At 42.7% G+C, this 17,207-nt stretch overlaps 1 protein-coding gene and 1 long non-coding RNA gene across 9 annotated transcripts in view; one reads left to right on the top strand and one right to left on the bottom strand.

Moving 5' to 3' along the window:
- The window catches only part of FRMD4A (FERM domain containing 4A), a 357,548-nt gene that overhangs the window by 276,401 nt on the left and 63,940 nt on the right, over positions 1-17,207 (top strand). For all 6 annotated transcript variants that reach the window (XM_015628212.3, XM_015628214.3, XM_015628213.1 and 3 more), the window contains 3 exons: positions 3,942-4,026; positions 8,333-8,389; positions 10,863-10,885. In XM_015628212.3, coding sequence (XP_015483698.1) covers positions 3,942-4,026; positions 8,333-8,389; positions 10,863-10,885 — 165 coding nt within the window. The remainder of the gene's footprint in view (positions 1-3,941; positions 4,027-8,332; positions 8,390-10,862; positions 10,886-17,207) is intronic.
- Positions 1-17,207, bottom strand: part of LOC107204673 — a 67,962-nt gene that overhangs the window by 29,858 nt on the left and 20,897 nt on the right. The window contains exon 2 of one of the 3 annotated variants that reach the window (XR_001521695.2): positions 3,731-3,820. The exons of the other annotated variants lie outside the window; for them this stretch is intronic. This is a non-coding gene — a long non-coding RNA (uncharacterized LOC107204673). The remainder of the gene's footprint in view (positions 1-3,730; positions 3,821-17,207) is intronic. 3 annotated transcript variants of the gene reach the window in all.

Here is a 17,207-nt window from a genome sequence, read left to right as displayed (position 1 = left end):
TTCAGGCTGACAGGATATGTCTAGGGCTGAGTGTTCGAGGCAATGCTAAATATTTTGTGTTCAACAGTTCATTTTGGTGTATGGAGATCAAGAGTACTGCTTATTTTTTCTCTCACTGTGCACACAAGCACCCCACCAGCTCAGGTGCTTGGCAGTCCTGATTTCTTCTATTCCCACTGCAAGGACAGAGCAGTAGTGTTCAAACACTTTCCCAACACTGCTGAATTTGCCCATCTGCACACACACACACACACACCTGGGTTCACAGATGAGATTGGCAGCAGCAGTGAGGATTCTCCATCTCCTGGAAAGCCACTAATCAAACTGGTGAGTCCAGGACCCAGTCAGGCATTTCTCTGACCCATGAGTCAGAAATGGGTGGGCCTATGTGTAATGCAAGGGAGAAATTGTGGTAGTACCAGTTTCCCCACAGCAATGATCAGGAGCTTCCACAAGCACCACTGTGAGTCTGTGCTTGGCTGGTTACGATAGAATTGCCATTCATCACAGCGTGAGGGGGCTTAAGCTGTCTCAGAGAAAGTTGTCAGTTAACCAACGCTTAATAGAGAGCAATCTGATCAGTACGAGACACGTCCTCTCAGCTAAAAAGACTTAAATGTTTCAGATGCAGCAGCTTCTGAAGTCTTCCAAGACACCTTCTGCAGTACTCATTATTATTTCCCTGCTGCTGAGAGGGAGCAGCCAAGATAGGCACTTTGTGTTCATTATCTAGCATAATATTCACTGGTCTATTTAATTAATGCTTAGAAAATGTACTTGATAAATTACAAGTTACTGGGGGTGGGGAGGGAAGAGGAATGCAGAAATAGATTAGCATTGGCTCATCTTTTAAATTTTCTCAAAAATTATTCCCTTGGTTTTTACACTCACCAAGTCTCATGGAGTGTTCCCCCTTTCCTGTAGACAGCTAATTTCTCACAGGCACAGTTACTGGCTATCAAGGAACCTCTTGTCAGAGCTGCTGGAGGCAAAACTATTTTTGCCTCCTACACTATGCTGAGTGTATTGCAAGAGATGCAGGTAGTGGAGTAGAGGTCTTGGACACATGGTACTGCCTGTTTCCCTGTCCAGCCTATCCATTATATCCCAGATACATCAGCTTCACCTCACATGAAGGAATGCTGCTCTCTGGGGAGTCCTCAACAGAAATCTGAGAGCTGCCTCTCAAAACTGATGATCTTGAAACATGCCTTGAAAGGCTCCTAAACTTAACAGGCAAAACAGATAGAGGGGGGGCAGAAAAGGGAGGGGTGTTTTCTGAGCCCAGCTCAACAGCCCAAGCAACTAAATGATTTTCTGAAGGTCACAAAGAAATCTGTGTCTGAGTTGGGAATTAAATCCAGATTTTTGGTTGGTTGGTTCATTGCCTTAGCAGCTGGATGCTCCTGCCTGCCTCCTTAGTCATTGACACTGGTCATTGTAAAGTGTGGGCTCCTTCACTGTTCATAAAAGATGGAAACAAGAGATGTGACAGAAATTAGTCATAAGTGAAAAAAAAAAGTGTCTTTCCCCACCCAAGTCCTTTTTATCATTACTACACCAACTGTGAATTCAGGGTAATCTGCTCCAGTTCAGGTTTTCTAAGCTTGCCCCATAGAAAATTCTGTAAGAGCTCCCTTTACAAATCTGTTTTCTTTTAAGTAGCACCAATCTCCTGGTGCACATGTTCTGCATTGGTTTGGGTGCACGTGTGAGAGCCAGTAGCTCCCCAGCTCACTCTCCACTCTGGAAATCACTTGAGAATTGGGCTTTCTTTGTGAGATGAAGTATCGTGTGCAGGCTCTATGCTCCCAGAGACTTAATTTTGTACAGAAAACGATCTATGGCCATGTGGAAAGCCTTGGGAAAGTTCCCTGCAGCCGTAAGAAATGCAATATTGCCCTCTAGTGATGCTGAGAACGATCGCGTTTGAGCTGGTGAAACGGCTTTTGGCTAACCTTCACTGGGATTCAAAATGGAAAAAAAGTTCTTGTTCTCTTCTGACCTTGGAATAAGGAAACCTACCATCATAACTCGGAGAGCACTTGTAGCAGTGATAAGAAGAGGTTGTTCAAGAGCCACAGAATGTGTAAAATTACTATTATTCTCCATGAATTCAGCAGATGAAACGCCAGTTGCACTCAGAGCAGATCTAGTAAGAAGGTTCCTTTTTTAATGAATCAGTTTTTTAATTTCTAAAGCCAAGTATATTTTTTATTAAAAAAAAAAAAAAAAAAAAGAGAGGGAAAAAAAAAGTGTTTTAAGGACAGGAGATGAAACAATGAAAACCAGAAAAAAAAAGAAGAGAAAGTTTAATCTTTGTGCTTCATCATCACTACATTCAAATATTTTAGGTTTTTTGTGGGTTTGATTGGTTCTTGGTGTTTTCTTAGGGTTTATTTTATTTTATTCAGGTTTTATTTTTATTTCTCTTCTGAAGGGGAAGAAGGAAGGGTAAAACAGACAGGAGCCTTTCAGCAGATGAACAAAATGTTTCTCTCACTCTAATAAGCAAGGAGTTGATTCTGCCTGTCAGGAAATAAAGTGTTTTGAAGAGCCTTCAGAGGACACTTAGGAGCACTACAAAGCTTTGACCTTTGCCCCTAAGAAGGTTACACTTAAGGCCCTGGACTCTGCAAATAGCTGGATGTGGACAAACCCTTCAGCGTTTGTGTGAAGCCTCAGGAGTGTCTGCAGGTCTGTCTGCTCCCAGACAGCAGGGTCAGGGAGTGCAGTTTCTCTGTAACTGGACCCTGCATGTCAACCCAGATTTCTAAGGAATTTGGGGTTTTTTTTAAAGTCCCTGGTGCAGACACCATTTCCCTGGCACCTTACCCATTCTAATTGCCTCTGACAAGGCACGATAGTACTGGAATTTATGTAAGGAACATTGCTACCACTGCACTGCAACTTGAAGATCACTGCCAAACAGCATCAGCAGACATATCTATTTATTTTTCTTTACCTAAAACACTAAGTAAATGAAAAATTCACCTTAACATCCACTGAACATATCCAGTAACGTTTCTCTATTACTACAGGAACATACAACATACCTCTGTGGAATGATCAGTTATTAACATGGACAGTATCCAGAGCATTTTTTTCCCAAAAAAAACCCCAGATCTCAAGGCAGAATTAAGGGCAGGAGTCAATTCTCACAAAGCTCTTGCAAAGTTCATTGCCAAAACATCAGACCTTCAGAGCAGACAGGACATGTAGTACTGAATAAATTCATACGTATCATGGGCTTTCAACATAATTGTAAATATTTGGGGCAATCAGCCAATGCAAATGAGTGGGTTTTTCTGACCCTGAGGATTTGAGCTTTCTCCTGCATTCTGAGAAGTCACTTCAGTTCAAAAAAATTAGATTATGATCATTCCCTGTCATTCCTAACATTGTTATTCATGGTACTGGTGAACTGTATAAGGTTAGTAACTACTGCCTTACTGTGAGACCATAGATATAATATGTAAAGAACCCTTTATAAAATTTGCTTTATACAGAGCTGAAGGAGACAGGGAAGGAATTCAGAAGAGCATTTCTGAAGATGAATATTTTACAAGATGCAAGTTAACAGCACAGAATTGTTGTGATGGGATAAGGAGTGATGAAGAAATGCTGATGGTGAAATTGTGATGGCAAAGAATTTTCAAGAAATCAGAATAAAGCTTTATTTTAAGTCTAAAAACAAAACAAAGAATTACTTAGAACCTAAATAATTCACCTGATGATTCAGTTCCTTTGCTATGGCTGGGGTGGTGGTGACTGATCACATCCTGGAGCATGCACGAGCCTCCTTCACCGCCTCAGTCTGCTATAATGGAACAAAGTTCATTTGTTCATGATTCCATTGGCCACGTTCTTCATTTAATAAGTGCATTTCCTTGTTTTGCACTAGTTCCTTTGTGTCTCACCCTTCTTGCTTTCCCTTTCAGGTTCTACATTGAAAGCATCTCCTATCTGAAGGACAATGCCACCATAGAGCTGTTTTTCTTGAATGCCAAGTCCTGCATCTACAAGGTGAGGGTTTGGGGAGCTCTGGGTGGCACTGGAGTGGCCTGAGACACCTGGATCTGCATTCTCTGCCCCAAAATTTACACTGCTCACACCTGGAGTTCCAGATACAACCTTCTCCTCCTCCTCCTCACACAATTCTCTCGCTCCTCTGGCTCCAGCTGCCACCTCACTTGGCAGCAGCTTTCCTATCAGAGAGTGGTTCTGGGGTCAGACAGCTCTGGAAGTAACTCTTGTGGCTGGCAAGAGGGAATCTGCGCTGCTAAAATTATAAACTGGCTCGTATTTAGAAGGAAATGTCTGTTTTTGTGTAAAAAGCGCTCTGGGCCGAGCGGCTGTCGTGAGGGTGTCCGGCCCGCAGAGGGCGGCAGTGCGGCGCGGGCGCCATCTTCGGGGCCTGGGCAGCGGTGTGAGAGGGGGAGCATGGAGAGGGAAAGATGGGATGGCCTCAGTTGGACGGGAACGGCAGGGATTGTCGAGTCCAGCTCTTGGCTCTGCACACATAAACCCCAAGAATCCCACCATCTTCCTTAGAGTGTTGTCCAAACGCATCTTGAACGCTGTCATGTTCAGTGCTGTGACCACTTCCCTGGGGAGCCTGCTCCAGTGCCCAGCCACCCTCTGGGTGAAGAAGCTTTCCCTGACATCCAACCACTTTTCAGTTTCATGTCATTCATGTCACTGCTCACCAGATAAGAGTTCAGTGCCTGACCCTCCACTTCCCTTTGTGAGGATGTTGCAGATCACCATGAGGACTCCCCTCAGGCTCTTCTCCAGGCTGAACAAGCCAAGTGACCTCAGATTTGTGGGACAGGAGGAGTTTATGGATTTATATGTGAGTGGGGTAAAGGTGTCTGCGGATATGCACCAAAGATTGCCTTACAGTGGGACAAGCCATGCACTCAGAAATGGTTTTGTGTGAGTAATTGCTCTCCCTGGTACAATCCTGAGAGACCAGGCCGCTGTCCCTGGCACTGCAGCTCAGAGCAGCCCCTTGCAAGGTACCGTCTGTGCCAGAGGTAACGGCGTCCTGGCACATCCTCAGCTTGGAGGGGTGCCCACAGCAGAGCCATGAAGCTGATCCCTCTCATGCCACAAGCCAGCTGTACATGGCAAGGTCCAGAAAATCAACCAGCCCCAGACCACACTGAGGAGGAGATTGGCAGTGTGCAGACTCAGCCAGGTGGGCTGGATGTGTGGGACGGGGAGAGGTTTGTCAGCAGCTGGGATTCCCTGGGAGGAACCCTCCTACCTCCCTCTGTGCTGGCAGAGGCCATTCCTGTGACTCACCTCCATCTGCCAGAGAGGAAGTGGTAGAAAAAGACAGATGCTGTCAGGGAGAGATTGTTCTGCCAATCCCACAACCCTCAGTACATTTGTGACCTCTTAAGCCAAGTAGATTACACCAAATCTGCAGCCACATTTGACATTTATATGTCCTAAAATGTAGGGACTAACTTTGTATTTTCTAAAATGCAGGGCAGAAGCCAGAAAATTATCTTTTTTCAGTGCCCAGGAACTAGGCAGGGCTACTGAGCTGAGCTGAGCTGAGCTGTGCAGTGCTTTGCTCTCCGGCAAGGCTGCAATTAGATGTGCTTAGTCAGCCCTCTCCAGCAGCAAGCTCAGTGAGCATCACGTTTTGGTTCCTGGGGAAAGTTCCTTTTTGAAGTACTGCCAGGGAAAGCTTACACTGTTGTTCTTTTTTTGGAGAAAGCTTAATAAGAAGAAGAGGAGAAAAAAAAATAAAGAAAACAAAGTGCCTACAGATCTAGGTTGGTCTATTTTAGTCTGACCTCTCCTGAAACCATTACTTTGCACATTCAAGCTGAGTGTCTCTATCTAAAAATAGCCCTGCTGAAGTCCCAATCTCCCATGAAGATCCTTCCCTATTTGACTTCCAGGCACGGTGCTATTAAAAAAGACTCTGAATTTGAAAGTTGGGTGCATAGTGTCTGCTAAGACTCAGGGCAAGCACCCAGCCTGGTAGATTCCTCCTGATGTATTGTTGTGGGGAACTCGGTGTCTAGGCACAGACAGTGCTCATCAATCCTGCAGCTAGCACGTGATGTCGCATGCTGCCAAACCATGAGAGCTTCCTTGTTGCACCAAAAGTTTCCTTATTGGACTTCCCATGGATGCCTCCACCCCTGGCTCTCCTGCAGCCCAGGAAAGACCAGTGTGTATGAAATAAGCGTACTTCCTAACACTGTGCTAGCACCTCAGACCTTCCCCCTGTTGATTCTCCAGACACACATCCTCAAATATCCCCTTACTCAGGTTGGGAAAGAATAAAACTGAGGCCTAGTTTGGGACTGCTGGTCACTGGGTTGCCACCTGGCCCTGTGTTGGGTGCTGTGCTCCTCCAGCTCTGCCCACTGCCCCCACTCACCAACCCTGTTGAGTAGTGAGATATCCGTGAACCCACACACACAAACCCTTGCACCGGACCAGCAAGCCACTTTTTTCCAGAGTGGCCAAGCCACATTTGTACTACCAAAGCAGACAGGGCTTGGCATCAGGCACTGTCCCTTGATCAGACAGGCTGTTTAATTACTCACACGTTCTGGCATGGGCTTTGGCCTGTGCCAACTAGCTCCGCCCCAGGCGTTGCTTCAGCACTGATCAAGGATGCGCACCTGTTCCAAACAGGCAACCCAGTGGTGGAAACTCCGTCTGGGACTGGTGGGGGAGAGGGTGAGTGTTTAGTCATGAGCTGTACTGCACCCCATGTACCCTTGGGGCCAGAAAATGGGCTCTGGCCCACTTCACCTGCCAGTATAGACTTGCCATAGCATCGACACATGGTTGCATGGGCCGGTTTGTCTGTGCCATGCCTGATGCTTCCAGACAGGAGGAAGACCAGGTGCTCTGGTTCTAGTCTGCATTACCTCTTGCTATGGGATGTGCCTGATAACCTCAGCCCGGCCCTGCCTGTGGCTGAATCAACATCTTGCACCAGCCGCTTCCCTTGGCACAGGCTCATCATTGGTGCAGGTGCCTGGGTGACTCAGGCAGTTCAGCTGAGAGGAGAAAGGTGTGTTTATTGCCCGTAGCAGAGCTGTTCTTCACTCCCCAAGGAGTTGTTATGAAAGAGGTGAACTTATTTTAAAAAGCTGGCACTGGTGAAAGCCAAGGACACCTGGATCTTATCCTGTATTTTTTTCCCTTTGTTTTTGATTTTGCCAGAGACAAGCCAGTGCAGCAATTGTGGCTTGTAAATGAGGTGTGGCCATGACTTGGCTGGAGCATGGATCACAGCAGTGATCTATATTTAGATCACTCATTTCTTGCCAGATCAAGTAAAATATTAAAAACAGCAGCTTAAATAAATACAACAGAAAAACCACTACAGGAATGAGCTGAACAGTGCTGCAGTTTATTGAGCCATGTCCATAGGAGACAATGTAGGAGTTCTAGTTGCAGAAGAGAGACCTAAACATCTCAGTAAAAGCCCACTAGCTTCCCAAAGACAGGGACCAGAGAGCTAGGAATAACATGCTTGGCCTCCAGAGTAATGCTCGTGCCTCCCATCTCAAGCATCTTTGATGCTTGGACTGCATTCTGCACATTCAGCCAGAGCAGTGCCTGGACCCCTTGGTGTTCTTCATGTGACCATGGTGTCCAAGTAAAACCCTCCAAGATTGCTTTCATCAGTGGCAGGATCCTATAAGATGGAGCAAGGAAGATCTACTAAAAGACTCCCTGTCACAGCTCATTCTCAAACCACCCCCAGCCACAGTGATCTTGGGGGTGAAAGGGCCAAAACCAGGGCTCAAATCCTGCAAGAGTAAATATGGTTCATTTTCCTGTGAGTTTATCTTTTGCTAGGGGTAGAGAAGTGCATTGGGGAATTTGATACCACCTCAGTGTGTCAAAGACAAATTCTCATTCCTTGCTTCTGTGAGCCAAGAACGAAGTTGTGTTCTCTTGAACCATGGTTAAATCTGGGGGCAAAAAAAAAAATCTATATCCTAGACTGCTTTTCACTGAATTTCACAAGAAAATAAAATGTATCCTGATCCTACCCCTTCCACCTGCCTTCTCCTCATTTCTCCCTCAGGAATCCCTTCATGCCACATCCAGTTATGCTTCATTAACCAATGCATTACACTGAATATTTGGCTTTTTCCATATCTTATTGGGCAGGTTCCCCTTCCCTTTTCTCTCCAGGAGCACAGGGAATACTCTGAAGCCTAGCCAAGGGAGAAAACTGGCACTGCATGCTTCACCATGCAGTAATCAGGAGGAGATGTATGTCCTTCTTACAGCAGCTCAACTCTTTTTTTCTTTCTTGTTTTCTTCACCTTTCAAGGAACTCATTGAGGTTGACAGTGAAGTGGTGTTTGAACTGGCTGCGTACATCTTGCAGGTAAGCACCCGCCTTCTCTCACTTGGTGCTTCCTCATGCTGTGTTAAATCTTTTGATTTACCAAATCCACAATGGCTGTGTGGAAGTTTCAGGGTTCCCCCCAGTTTCAGGAAAAGATGTCTTTCCACAGTTTTCATTGTTTCTGCCAAAATGGCTATGGAAGGCTCTCAAACTAGACCTCCCCACCCAGGGAGCAGGTACTACCAACATTTTGTATACAGAAATGTGTTATGTTTGCACCAGCACAGATATCCTAGACTCTGGGGTATGATGTACAGCCAGAGAAAATCTAAGTGATGAATGCAAATTTCTAGGTGAAATCCATATGCAATGGGTTTTTCCTCCAGCAACTTTACTTGCATTTGTTTTCCCAATGGGGCTTGGTCCTCTGATGAGCTACATAAGCTTCTACATATGCAACTGTCTGTATTCTCCAAGTGGGCAGAATGGTTTAAAGACTTTCCTAATTACTGCTTTTCAAAGTTCCTCTCATCAAGAAGAGAGAAAAGGGTCAGAGAGGAAATGACCAAGTGTTTGGTAAATGTCTGGTTACCAGAAGGGAACCTTTTCACGGTAGCAGAGGTGGGTTTTGTGAAAGTTCTCTTTTTAGAAGCATGACTGTGGGAGCAGATCAGACATAATTGTCAGATGATCCTTGTTTCCCCTCTCTTACAGTCTGTAGTTTTAATTTTTTCCCATCAGCCATGAAGCTATATGAGGAGCCATGTGAGCAAACAAACCAGCTCATCAGACTGCACTAATAAATAACAATGCATTGCACTTCTAGAGCACTCTTAAAGCCATGTTAAAGAAGCAATTAATGTGTAGGGATTTGAACCTTCATTAAAATAATTTTATGTAACAAGAATGGAGCGAGAGAGGATGGAGGACTCAATTAGCAGCACATTATAGAAATCACATATTGGCTGTTGGGGGAATACACATCAAACAACGGGCTCATTGTGAGAAGCAGCAGTGGGGTTATGAATCTATTGTCTGCTCATCCTAGTAAATAACTTAGTGTTTAGTAATTGTACAGCCAGACCCAGAGCTGCCACTGTAACTAACCTTTGTTGCTGGGATTGTTTCTTGCCACAAACACAGGATGTTACGCTTATTCCTGTAGTAGTCTGATGTGCAACTTAATGAAAACAGTCAAAACGAGCCACACCTTTGTTTGTCTGTAACCAGAAACTACTACAACCCGTGCTTGTGACAGGATCCAAGCAAAACAAAAAGAATCATACTGCATTTTGCTCTACTTCTTGATGCAGCATTTAGGTCAAAGCACTGAATTATGAAGAATATACCCTACAAAATTGATTTAACATTTAGTATGCTCACACCCATGCAGGCTGGATCATATCCTTTGGGCTTTGTTTTGTGTTGAGCTGTAATCATGACATGCTCAAAGACTCCTTCCTATGAACCAGAGAAGCACTTATCTGCCATTCAGTTCACTTAGAGGGAAATGGAAAGATAGTAAAGGTCTGTCAGACCTCAAGTGATTTATTCTGTAGCCCTATTTCAAATTGTTTTATTACCAGAACAAATTAAAGTACTACCAGAGCTCTGAACTTTACCCCAGCCTCAGGACTGAAACACCACTGGACGTGGGCTGGCAGGTTTTGCGGGTAGATGAATGGATGCAAAGACAAAAGACCTGAATACAAAGCCCAGTCCTTTTGGCAGTGGAAACTCCCTCACTGCACAAATTACGTTCTTGCACTGTGCTTTCTGTGTAGCTGGTGGTAAATGAGGTGCTTTAGCATGAATCATATGAAAGGCATATTGTCTGTGGTAAATGGAATATGCAAAATGTGTTCTAAATCTATTGTGGAGGGTACTCACCAGATTTTGAGGATTCTCCAGATGTGCAGTAAGACTAATTTAACTACTGTAGTGAAACATTATCCAACCCTTTAACATTAGGCTGTAGTAGTATTAAATAGAAGTATTTAGATGTACAAGTAAGGGAGCTAAATATTCCCCCAGACATCCAGCAAGGAGTTAGAGAAACCTGTGTTTTGCATCCCCTTGAACGCTGACAGTGATCAAGCTTTTTGAAAGTCTATGTACTAGAAAATGAACAGAATATTTGTAAAAAAGTCAGGGGACTTACAGTCTCAGAGGCTGCAAAGCCAGTGAGACTTCAGAGATTTTCTAGTAATGTAGCACCCAAAATTTCTTATTTACTGGCATAATTTCCTGTAGCATCTTAGGTATCCACAGCAGAAAGAGGAATCTTCTGGCCCTTTGTTAGATCTTTTGTTTGTTAATCTGCCCAGCTCACTGTATCATGGCACTTGACATTGGATACCGGTTCCAAAAAATGCATGAGGAATCAATTAGAACAGGAAATTGCTGCTAAATTAATTTTGCAAATGGAAAATCTTGGACAGCCTTTTCTTGTCTTTTTTTTTTTTTTCCCTTTTTAATTATATATTTTTAATTTCTCTTCCTTGTTTTACAGGAGGCAAAGGGAGATTTTTCAAGGTAAGTGAACTTAAAAAGTTTTTGCCATTGTGTGATGTGAGAATAAATCTGATAAAATTCCTGTGTGAGACATGCAGCTCAGTAGCTGTATAGCAACAGGATTGCTCCTATTAGCAATGCAACTATGTGTGCATTGCTAATAAAGGCATCATGTTTTCTGACATAATTTCTTCACCAAACACAGCCTTTGACCAGAGCATGCCTTGCAAACAGCATTGTTTGTGATTTTGTTGTTGACAAATCTCATTATGTGGTCATGAAGTTCAGGAAATAGACTAGTCTTTGGAAGGAAATTGCTAAGGAAATTACTCTAAAATCACTGTTATATCACAGATCCTGCTAGAGGCAACATTAGCATTCCATCACTAATTGAGATTTCAGTTTAAATTTGGACAGTTCTCAAAATCACAGATTTGATAATTGGTTTTGTTGAACTTCTGCTGTCCCTTGAGCCAGATCATCAGACTTACTGTAAGAAATTCAATGAGGTGACTGTACTTAGTGTTTCTGAAGAATGTTAATGAAATGCACAAGAATTTTCCTGTAAGTGGACTGTGTCTGTGATTTATGCATTAAGCAATAATAAGCAACCAAAGGTCAGGGGGTTGTTTGGTGTCTCATGTGAGAAATGTGAAAGTTCTTGGTGTGATGCTCAAGAGAACTGATGATGCTAAAAATTTTGTATAGTCCATATTTTACTTTTGTTGACCTGAATGTGAGTTCAGATGGAGGACCACAATATCCATGAAAGTTAGTTTCAGAGAAGGAAAGAAGTGGGCAGTGGGATTGAATTGTCAGGTGAGCCTAAAGAGTTGTCTTAATTTTGTCAGTATTGCAATACGCTGAAAAATGACTGAAAGGCTGTGAAGAGCAATGCACTGAAATAATGGGAGGCCATGAAGAACAGGCAGGTTCCACTTTCTGATGGATTGGAACTTCTAGCCAGCTAAAATGGTGACAAATCAGTGAAAAGGAACTGCATTGTAGATATCTCCTGCCCATCATGGAATCTGAGATGACATAACGCAGCCCTTGCTAAAAGGAAGTTTAAGCTCTGCCTTACCATTTCTCAAAACCTTACTGAATTTGCAAAATTCGACCACAGAGACAGAAAGCCAGTCTTGCTTCATTTTTCAGTTCTGCCTGATTTGGAATAACTTGGCTATCAGCGCTGTTTATTTAGGGGGTACTGGAGTGCATGTGGCTCTGACTTTTCAGTTTGGTTTTCAATGCACTGACAAGTATTCAGTTCAGAAGAGTTGTGCCAAGCAAAGTTTTGCCATTTCAACCTGTGATAAACCACACTTGGTTTTGCTAAGAACAGTATTTGTTTCCCAGAATGTCTTGGTTGTGGTGAAGACAGATTCGGAAAGTGTACATTCAGGCTACGAAACACAAGACAGAAAGGTACCAGATAGCTCAGAGTAATAGGACTGAAAGCATTTTATTTTCAAGTACCTGTTTCCAGACCAGAAATGGAAACAGCTGGTGGAAAGTATCCACCTGCTAAAAGTTGTGTGATGTTCCTTGTAAAACGAATGGTTGAGTTTATCACAGTGTATTTCTCTAGGCCACAGAGAAATGAGGAATCTTCTCTGAGTGCACAGACAATACCTCAAGCCATGATGTTAACTGCTGCCACCACATGAGTGTGGCTGTCATCACCAGGCCAATTAAAACAGCTCTGAGTTTTTTCACCTGTGAATCACAGTGTTTGAAATTGAAGGGGGATTCATTACTTCCCAGTCAGGCAAACAAGGGTTGTCATAATAACGATTTGAGGGCACTGCCAGGAGTCTTAATTTATAAATGGACTTTGGGGACAAAGCAATCTACCAGTTTGAGGCCTGTTCTTGGAGGAAGGTAGAAAAATGCTACCCTGACCCTCTATGGTCTAGAAGACTAATCATATCCCAGGGATGTCTGTCCACCAGCTCCCATCTAATGTGCACTGACACAGATTTATGTGCTGGGTGAGATCCAGGTGCTACTGTAGTCAACATGAGGTTGTTGTGGTCAAGATTTTTGCCTGCCGAGATTTGTGGTTATCCTATCAGCAGTGTAAAATCTGGCAGGCAAATCAAGCCTCAGGCCAGCCAGAGGAACTGCAGATGAAGGCAAATGTTCTGATTTCTCTTAAGAATGAAGTTAGCTTCAGTGTCTGAAATTAGTTGATGCTGAAATATTGTTTAAAGTGGAAGTGGCAGTTCTGTGAAACAGAGAAGCTTTGCAGTTGTGATTGTCTAGCTGCTCAGATTTAAAGATTATATGTTGTGCATGGCAGCATGTGTTGTGTGAAGGCTGAACTCTTGAACTCCTTTGTTTTTAAGATAATAATTTAATTCTAAAGGGTTGCATGCTTGGAACGCAGGCTGCAGCTTTCCCACACCTGCCCTGTCTACTGCTACCATCAGATTTATAGCTTGTGAGAGTACAAGTTTCTTTCTGGCCCCAATCCAGGAAAGTGCATAAGCGCTGGCTCATTTGTAGTGATGGGAGAATTGCTGTTCCCCACTCCTGTGAGTCACTGCCGATCACCTCAGGTGCTGGGACAGTGAAAGCCAAACTGTCACAGCTCCAGCTGCGTGTTGGCACCTGTCTCTGGTTGCCAGAGTGGGATTACCTCCAAACCCCACTGCAGCCAGGTGAAGGATCTGCAGCTGGTTCAGGACTCCTGAATGCAGTTGCAAGTCTGCTCTTTGGGCCTCATGGGAATGCAAAAAACAGAATCAATCTTACAAACTCTTAACAGTCAGCTTTCTATCTCTGTGAACTGATACATCCTCGGTGACAGCAGCTCCCACTGCTGCTTTTGAGGAAATCATCCCATACCTCAGAATAATCACTGTGGTCAGAGTACTCCTTTTTCCTTTTCCAAAAAAAGCAGCTCGTGTATTCAAGTACATTCCTTTGGTAGGGTATAATCATGCATGGGTCTGTTATCACTGCTTCTTGTCACCCTGGCCATCACAGTGATTCCCAGGTTTTGCTAAGCCTGGGGAACACAGTCCAAGTCACCCTCACCTGTCTTGAAGTAAAATGCCACAACAGCCCTGACAGATGAGTTTAGCAGTTAAAATGAGCAATTCTTTTAAGTCCTTTTCCATTTCTAATGTGTGTTTAATTTCAAAAACAAGCTCATCAGAAACTCTGAGTTCCTGAACCTGTTTAGATCAACAAAGTATTTCTAAATTTTTGCTGTGAGTGGTCTTATCCATCTCTTGGTTGATAAAGATTCAAGCAGAATGAGGTTTAAAATAAAAAGCTTTTCTTCTTAAGAAGTTCCCAGTCCTCTGCACTAAAGAAGAACATTTTCATGTTACTGAAAGAGAATGCCCAAATGCTTCAGCTGACAAGACTTAAACGTGTTTATTTTTAGTCTGGAACATACCATTGAATTTTGGACAATCAGGTATCTAAAAAATTTGTATAGTCCATATACATATGGACTATATGTCCATATGTATATGGACTATACAAAATTCCTGTTCACCTGATTTTCAGGTGGAACCAGACACTTACGACTAGATCTGTGCTTTTCAGTATTAGCTGCAAACATTTTGACTTCAAAGGCACAGAACTGCATGTATAAAGTATTCTGCTAGTACCCTGCAGGTGGGTCTAAAGGTTATTAGCTCAAAATAATCTTGTTTCTAGTTGGGAGCTGAGTCACATTTGGTTGGCAGAGCATGGGCAGAACGAATTTCAGTTCCTTAGATGGACACAAATCCTACAGGTGTGACATTCTTTAGGTCTACATAAAGGAATTACTAAGGCTACCCTGGCTAATTTGTGGGAGAATACAGCATATTTTTAAAATAATTGAGATTTTTTCCCCCTAATTTAATCCTGCCAGATTGAGAGTCCAGTCCCAACATCTCTGGAAAACTCACACCAGCTTTGTTTTTAAATGTTCATAATCCAGTTCTTTGGCCTTAAATAGCTTGTATGTCAAAGCAGCAAGAAATGGCATATACTGATAATTTGTCCCTCAGTTTGGGGAAAGAAAAACCTCTGAGTAAAACAAAATCCTGGACCACTGCAGTTAGTTCCTCATTGCTAGATTTCTTCCAGTTAAACAATATGACACATTTCAAGTGAACTCTAAGTATCTCCCAGCAATATATGAAAGAATAACAAGGGAGAAAAGCTAACAGCCAGCTTCCCACTAGGCAGAATTTCACAATAATTTCAACGTTTGGGCAGATGGTAATGTAACATAGTTTCAGGCTTACTTTTCTTTCTGTGTAACCAACTGACATTTAACCAATTAGAATGTATTAAAGGGTTACAAAACCCAGGCTGCATTCTTACAGCCTAATGGTGAAGATCCTAAACACTGTATTTTGAAAAGTACCATCTAATCTGAGAATCTCAGACTCTGCATTTCCTCCTGCATTCTACAGAATTAATTGCTATGCTGAGAAAGTTGGTAACTGTAACCTTCAGTTTTGTTTTGTTACTGATCATTGTTATTACACATGCTGGAAAATATATGGATTTCCTGAGACAAATGCATATGTAATCTTGCTCAAAATTATTTTAGACAATATGCAAAAATTTGTTTCTCACAAAATGTTTATGAAGTTCTAGGCAGGCCTTTTGCCCCATGTGTAGATAAAGATATTAAGAATCACCACTAAGAGGTGGGGACTAATTTATTTGAACAAGACTCATTAAACAGGCAGTACCAGAACAAACCCAAGAAAAGGAGTTCTGTTTTCTAGGTCCATTGTTAGTCTGGACCTCTCTTCTGGCTTTCTAACCGGCTTTCAGGAACCCATGCAGATGGCTTTTCCAGTTCAGTTTTCATATTGTTATTCAGTCCTTTAAATATTACTATTTCCACCATAGGAAAAAAAAAAGGAATAAAGTGGACTAGGCGACACAGAGAAAGTGTGTTTGGAGCCTTTCCCCTGCATATTAATAGATCTGTACCCTAAACACCCTTCTGTATATATCAGCCTTGGAGGCTGGACACTTCCGAATATAAAATAAATGCAGCATAAGTGACCGGACTGAACAAACTTTCTAAATACAGTAATAAAATAAACACACTGAGATATTTCAATAGAAAGAGCATGAAAGGCAGTAAGAACAAAACCACTTGTGATCCTGCTGGAAACATTTTAAAAATTGAGGGGTTCAGTGTTTTAAAAGGATCCAAGAGGAAAGTGACCTCATGACCACTAGTTCAAATGCAATGTGAGTCATTATTTTTTTCTTTTTTTGATTTGACATATTTTTGGGAGTCTAAATTAATTTGTCTTGAGATGAGTCTTTCCAGAAGGCTTAGTGAATGCATGGACCACAGAATGAAATACCTTTTTGTTCCTGAAAGTGATTACCTGGCATACATTTGGTGCTTTGAGGCTGTGAGGCACTATCCTTATGATATTTTCTAGGTGCTGAGCAGAAATGCTAATCCCACCCAACATCACTAAGAATATGTTTTTCTCTGATTCTTGAAAGACTTTATCACAGCACAGTGGTACTGTGCACCCCACTGACGTAAAAAACAGAGCTGACTGATGCTAGCTCTTTCTTTTATAGGAGCCATTACTGACTCAGAGTTTTTCCCAGACTCTCAGGGATCATTAGTCACCACTAATCTTGCCCTATTTGATAGATTTCTGGGCTCAGAAAGTCCCTGTTTGGAACTCACTCTGTGCTTTCCCAGAAAAGTTTTGGAACTCTCTCAACTTCCTTCTCTGAGCAGCCAGCCTCAAAAAATCTTCATTTGAGGGCAGTTACTGCTGCTTGTGCTCTGATTGTCCCAAGTTCTATTCTTTTTCCCCATTTTCTTTCAAAATATCAAAAACCTCAGTAAGAGCTGAGTATGCACATGCTGTGGAGGAGACAGCTCTGGGCAATAAACTCTAAAAAGCAGCAACTTGTTTTCTAGGCTGTCAGTCACAGAACAGAGCGTCCAGATCAGCAGATAACACAGAGCAGAGCAGCTTCATGTTCAGACTTGTGCAGATATTTAGCTGCCATGGAAGAATAAATTTAAATAGTTTTTGAGCATTTGCACTTAGAAGAGAAGAGCTCTCTGATGGGCAAATGACCATGGGATTTGGGCAGGAGTGGGTGTTCAAACACCGTCCAGAGCCTTTTGGCTCGGCATAGGAGGTGTTACACAGTGCTTTTCCAAGTGCTTGAAATGATGTATCTTCACTCTGCAAAATTTGAGCCTAACTGAGACTTGGGCATCTCTCACAGATTTGTCCTGATTACAAGTTTGGTTCTGCTTTAAAATTACTTAATTGATTGTCAAGGAACTACATAATTAATCATTAATAAATAATAAATAATAAATAAT

The sequence above is a fragment of the Parus major genome, chromosome 1A (genome assembly GCF_001522545.3).
Source record: "Parus major isolate Abel chromosome 1A, Parus_major1.1, whole genome shotgun sequence".
Taxonomy (NCBI): Eukaryota; Metazoa; Chordata; class Aves; order Passeriformes; family Paridae; genus Parus; species Parus major.
This window is presented reverse-complemented; position numbering and strand designations above follow the sequence as displayed.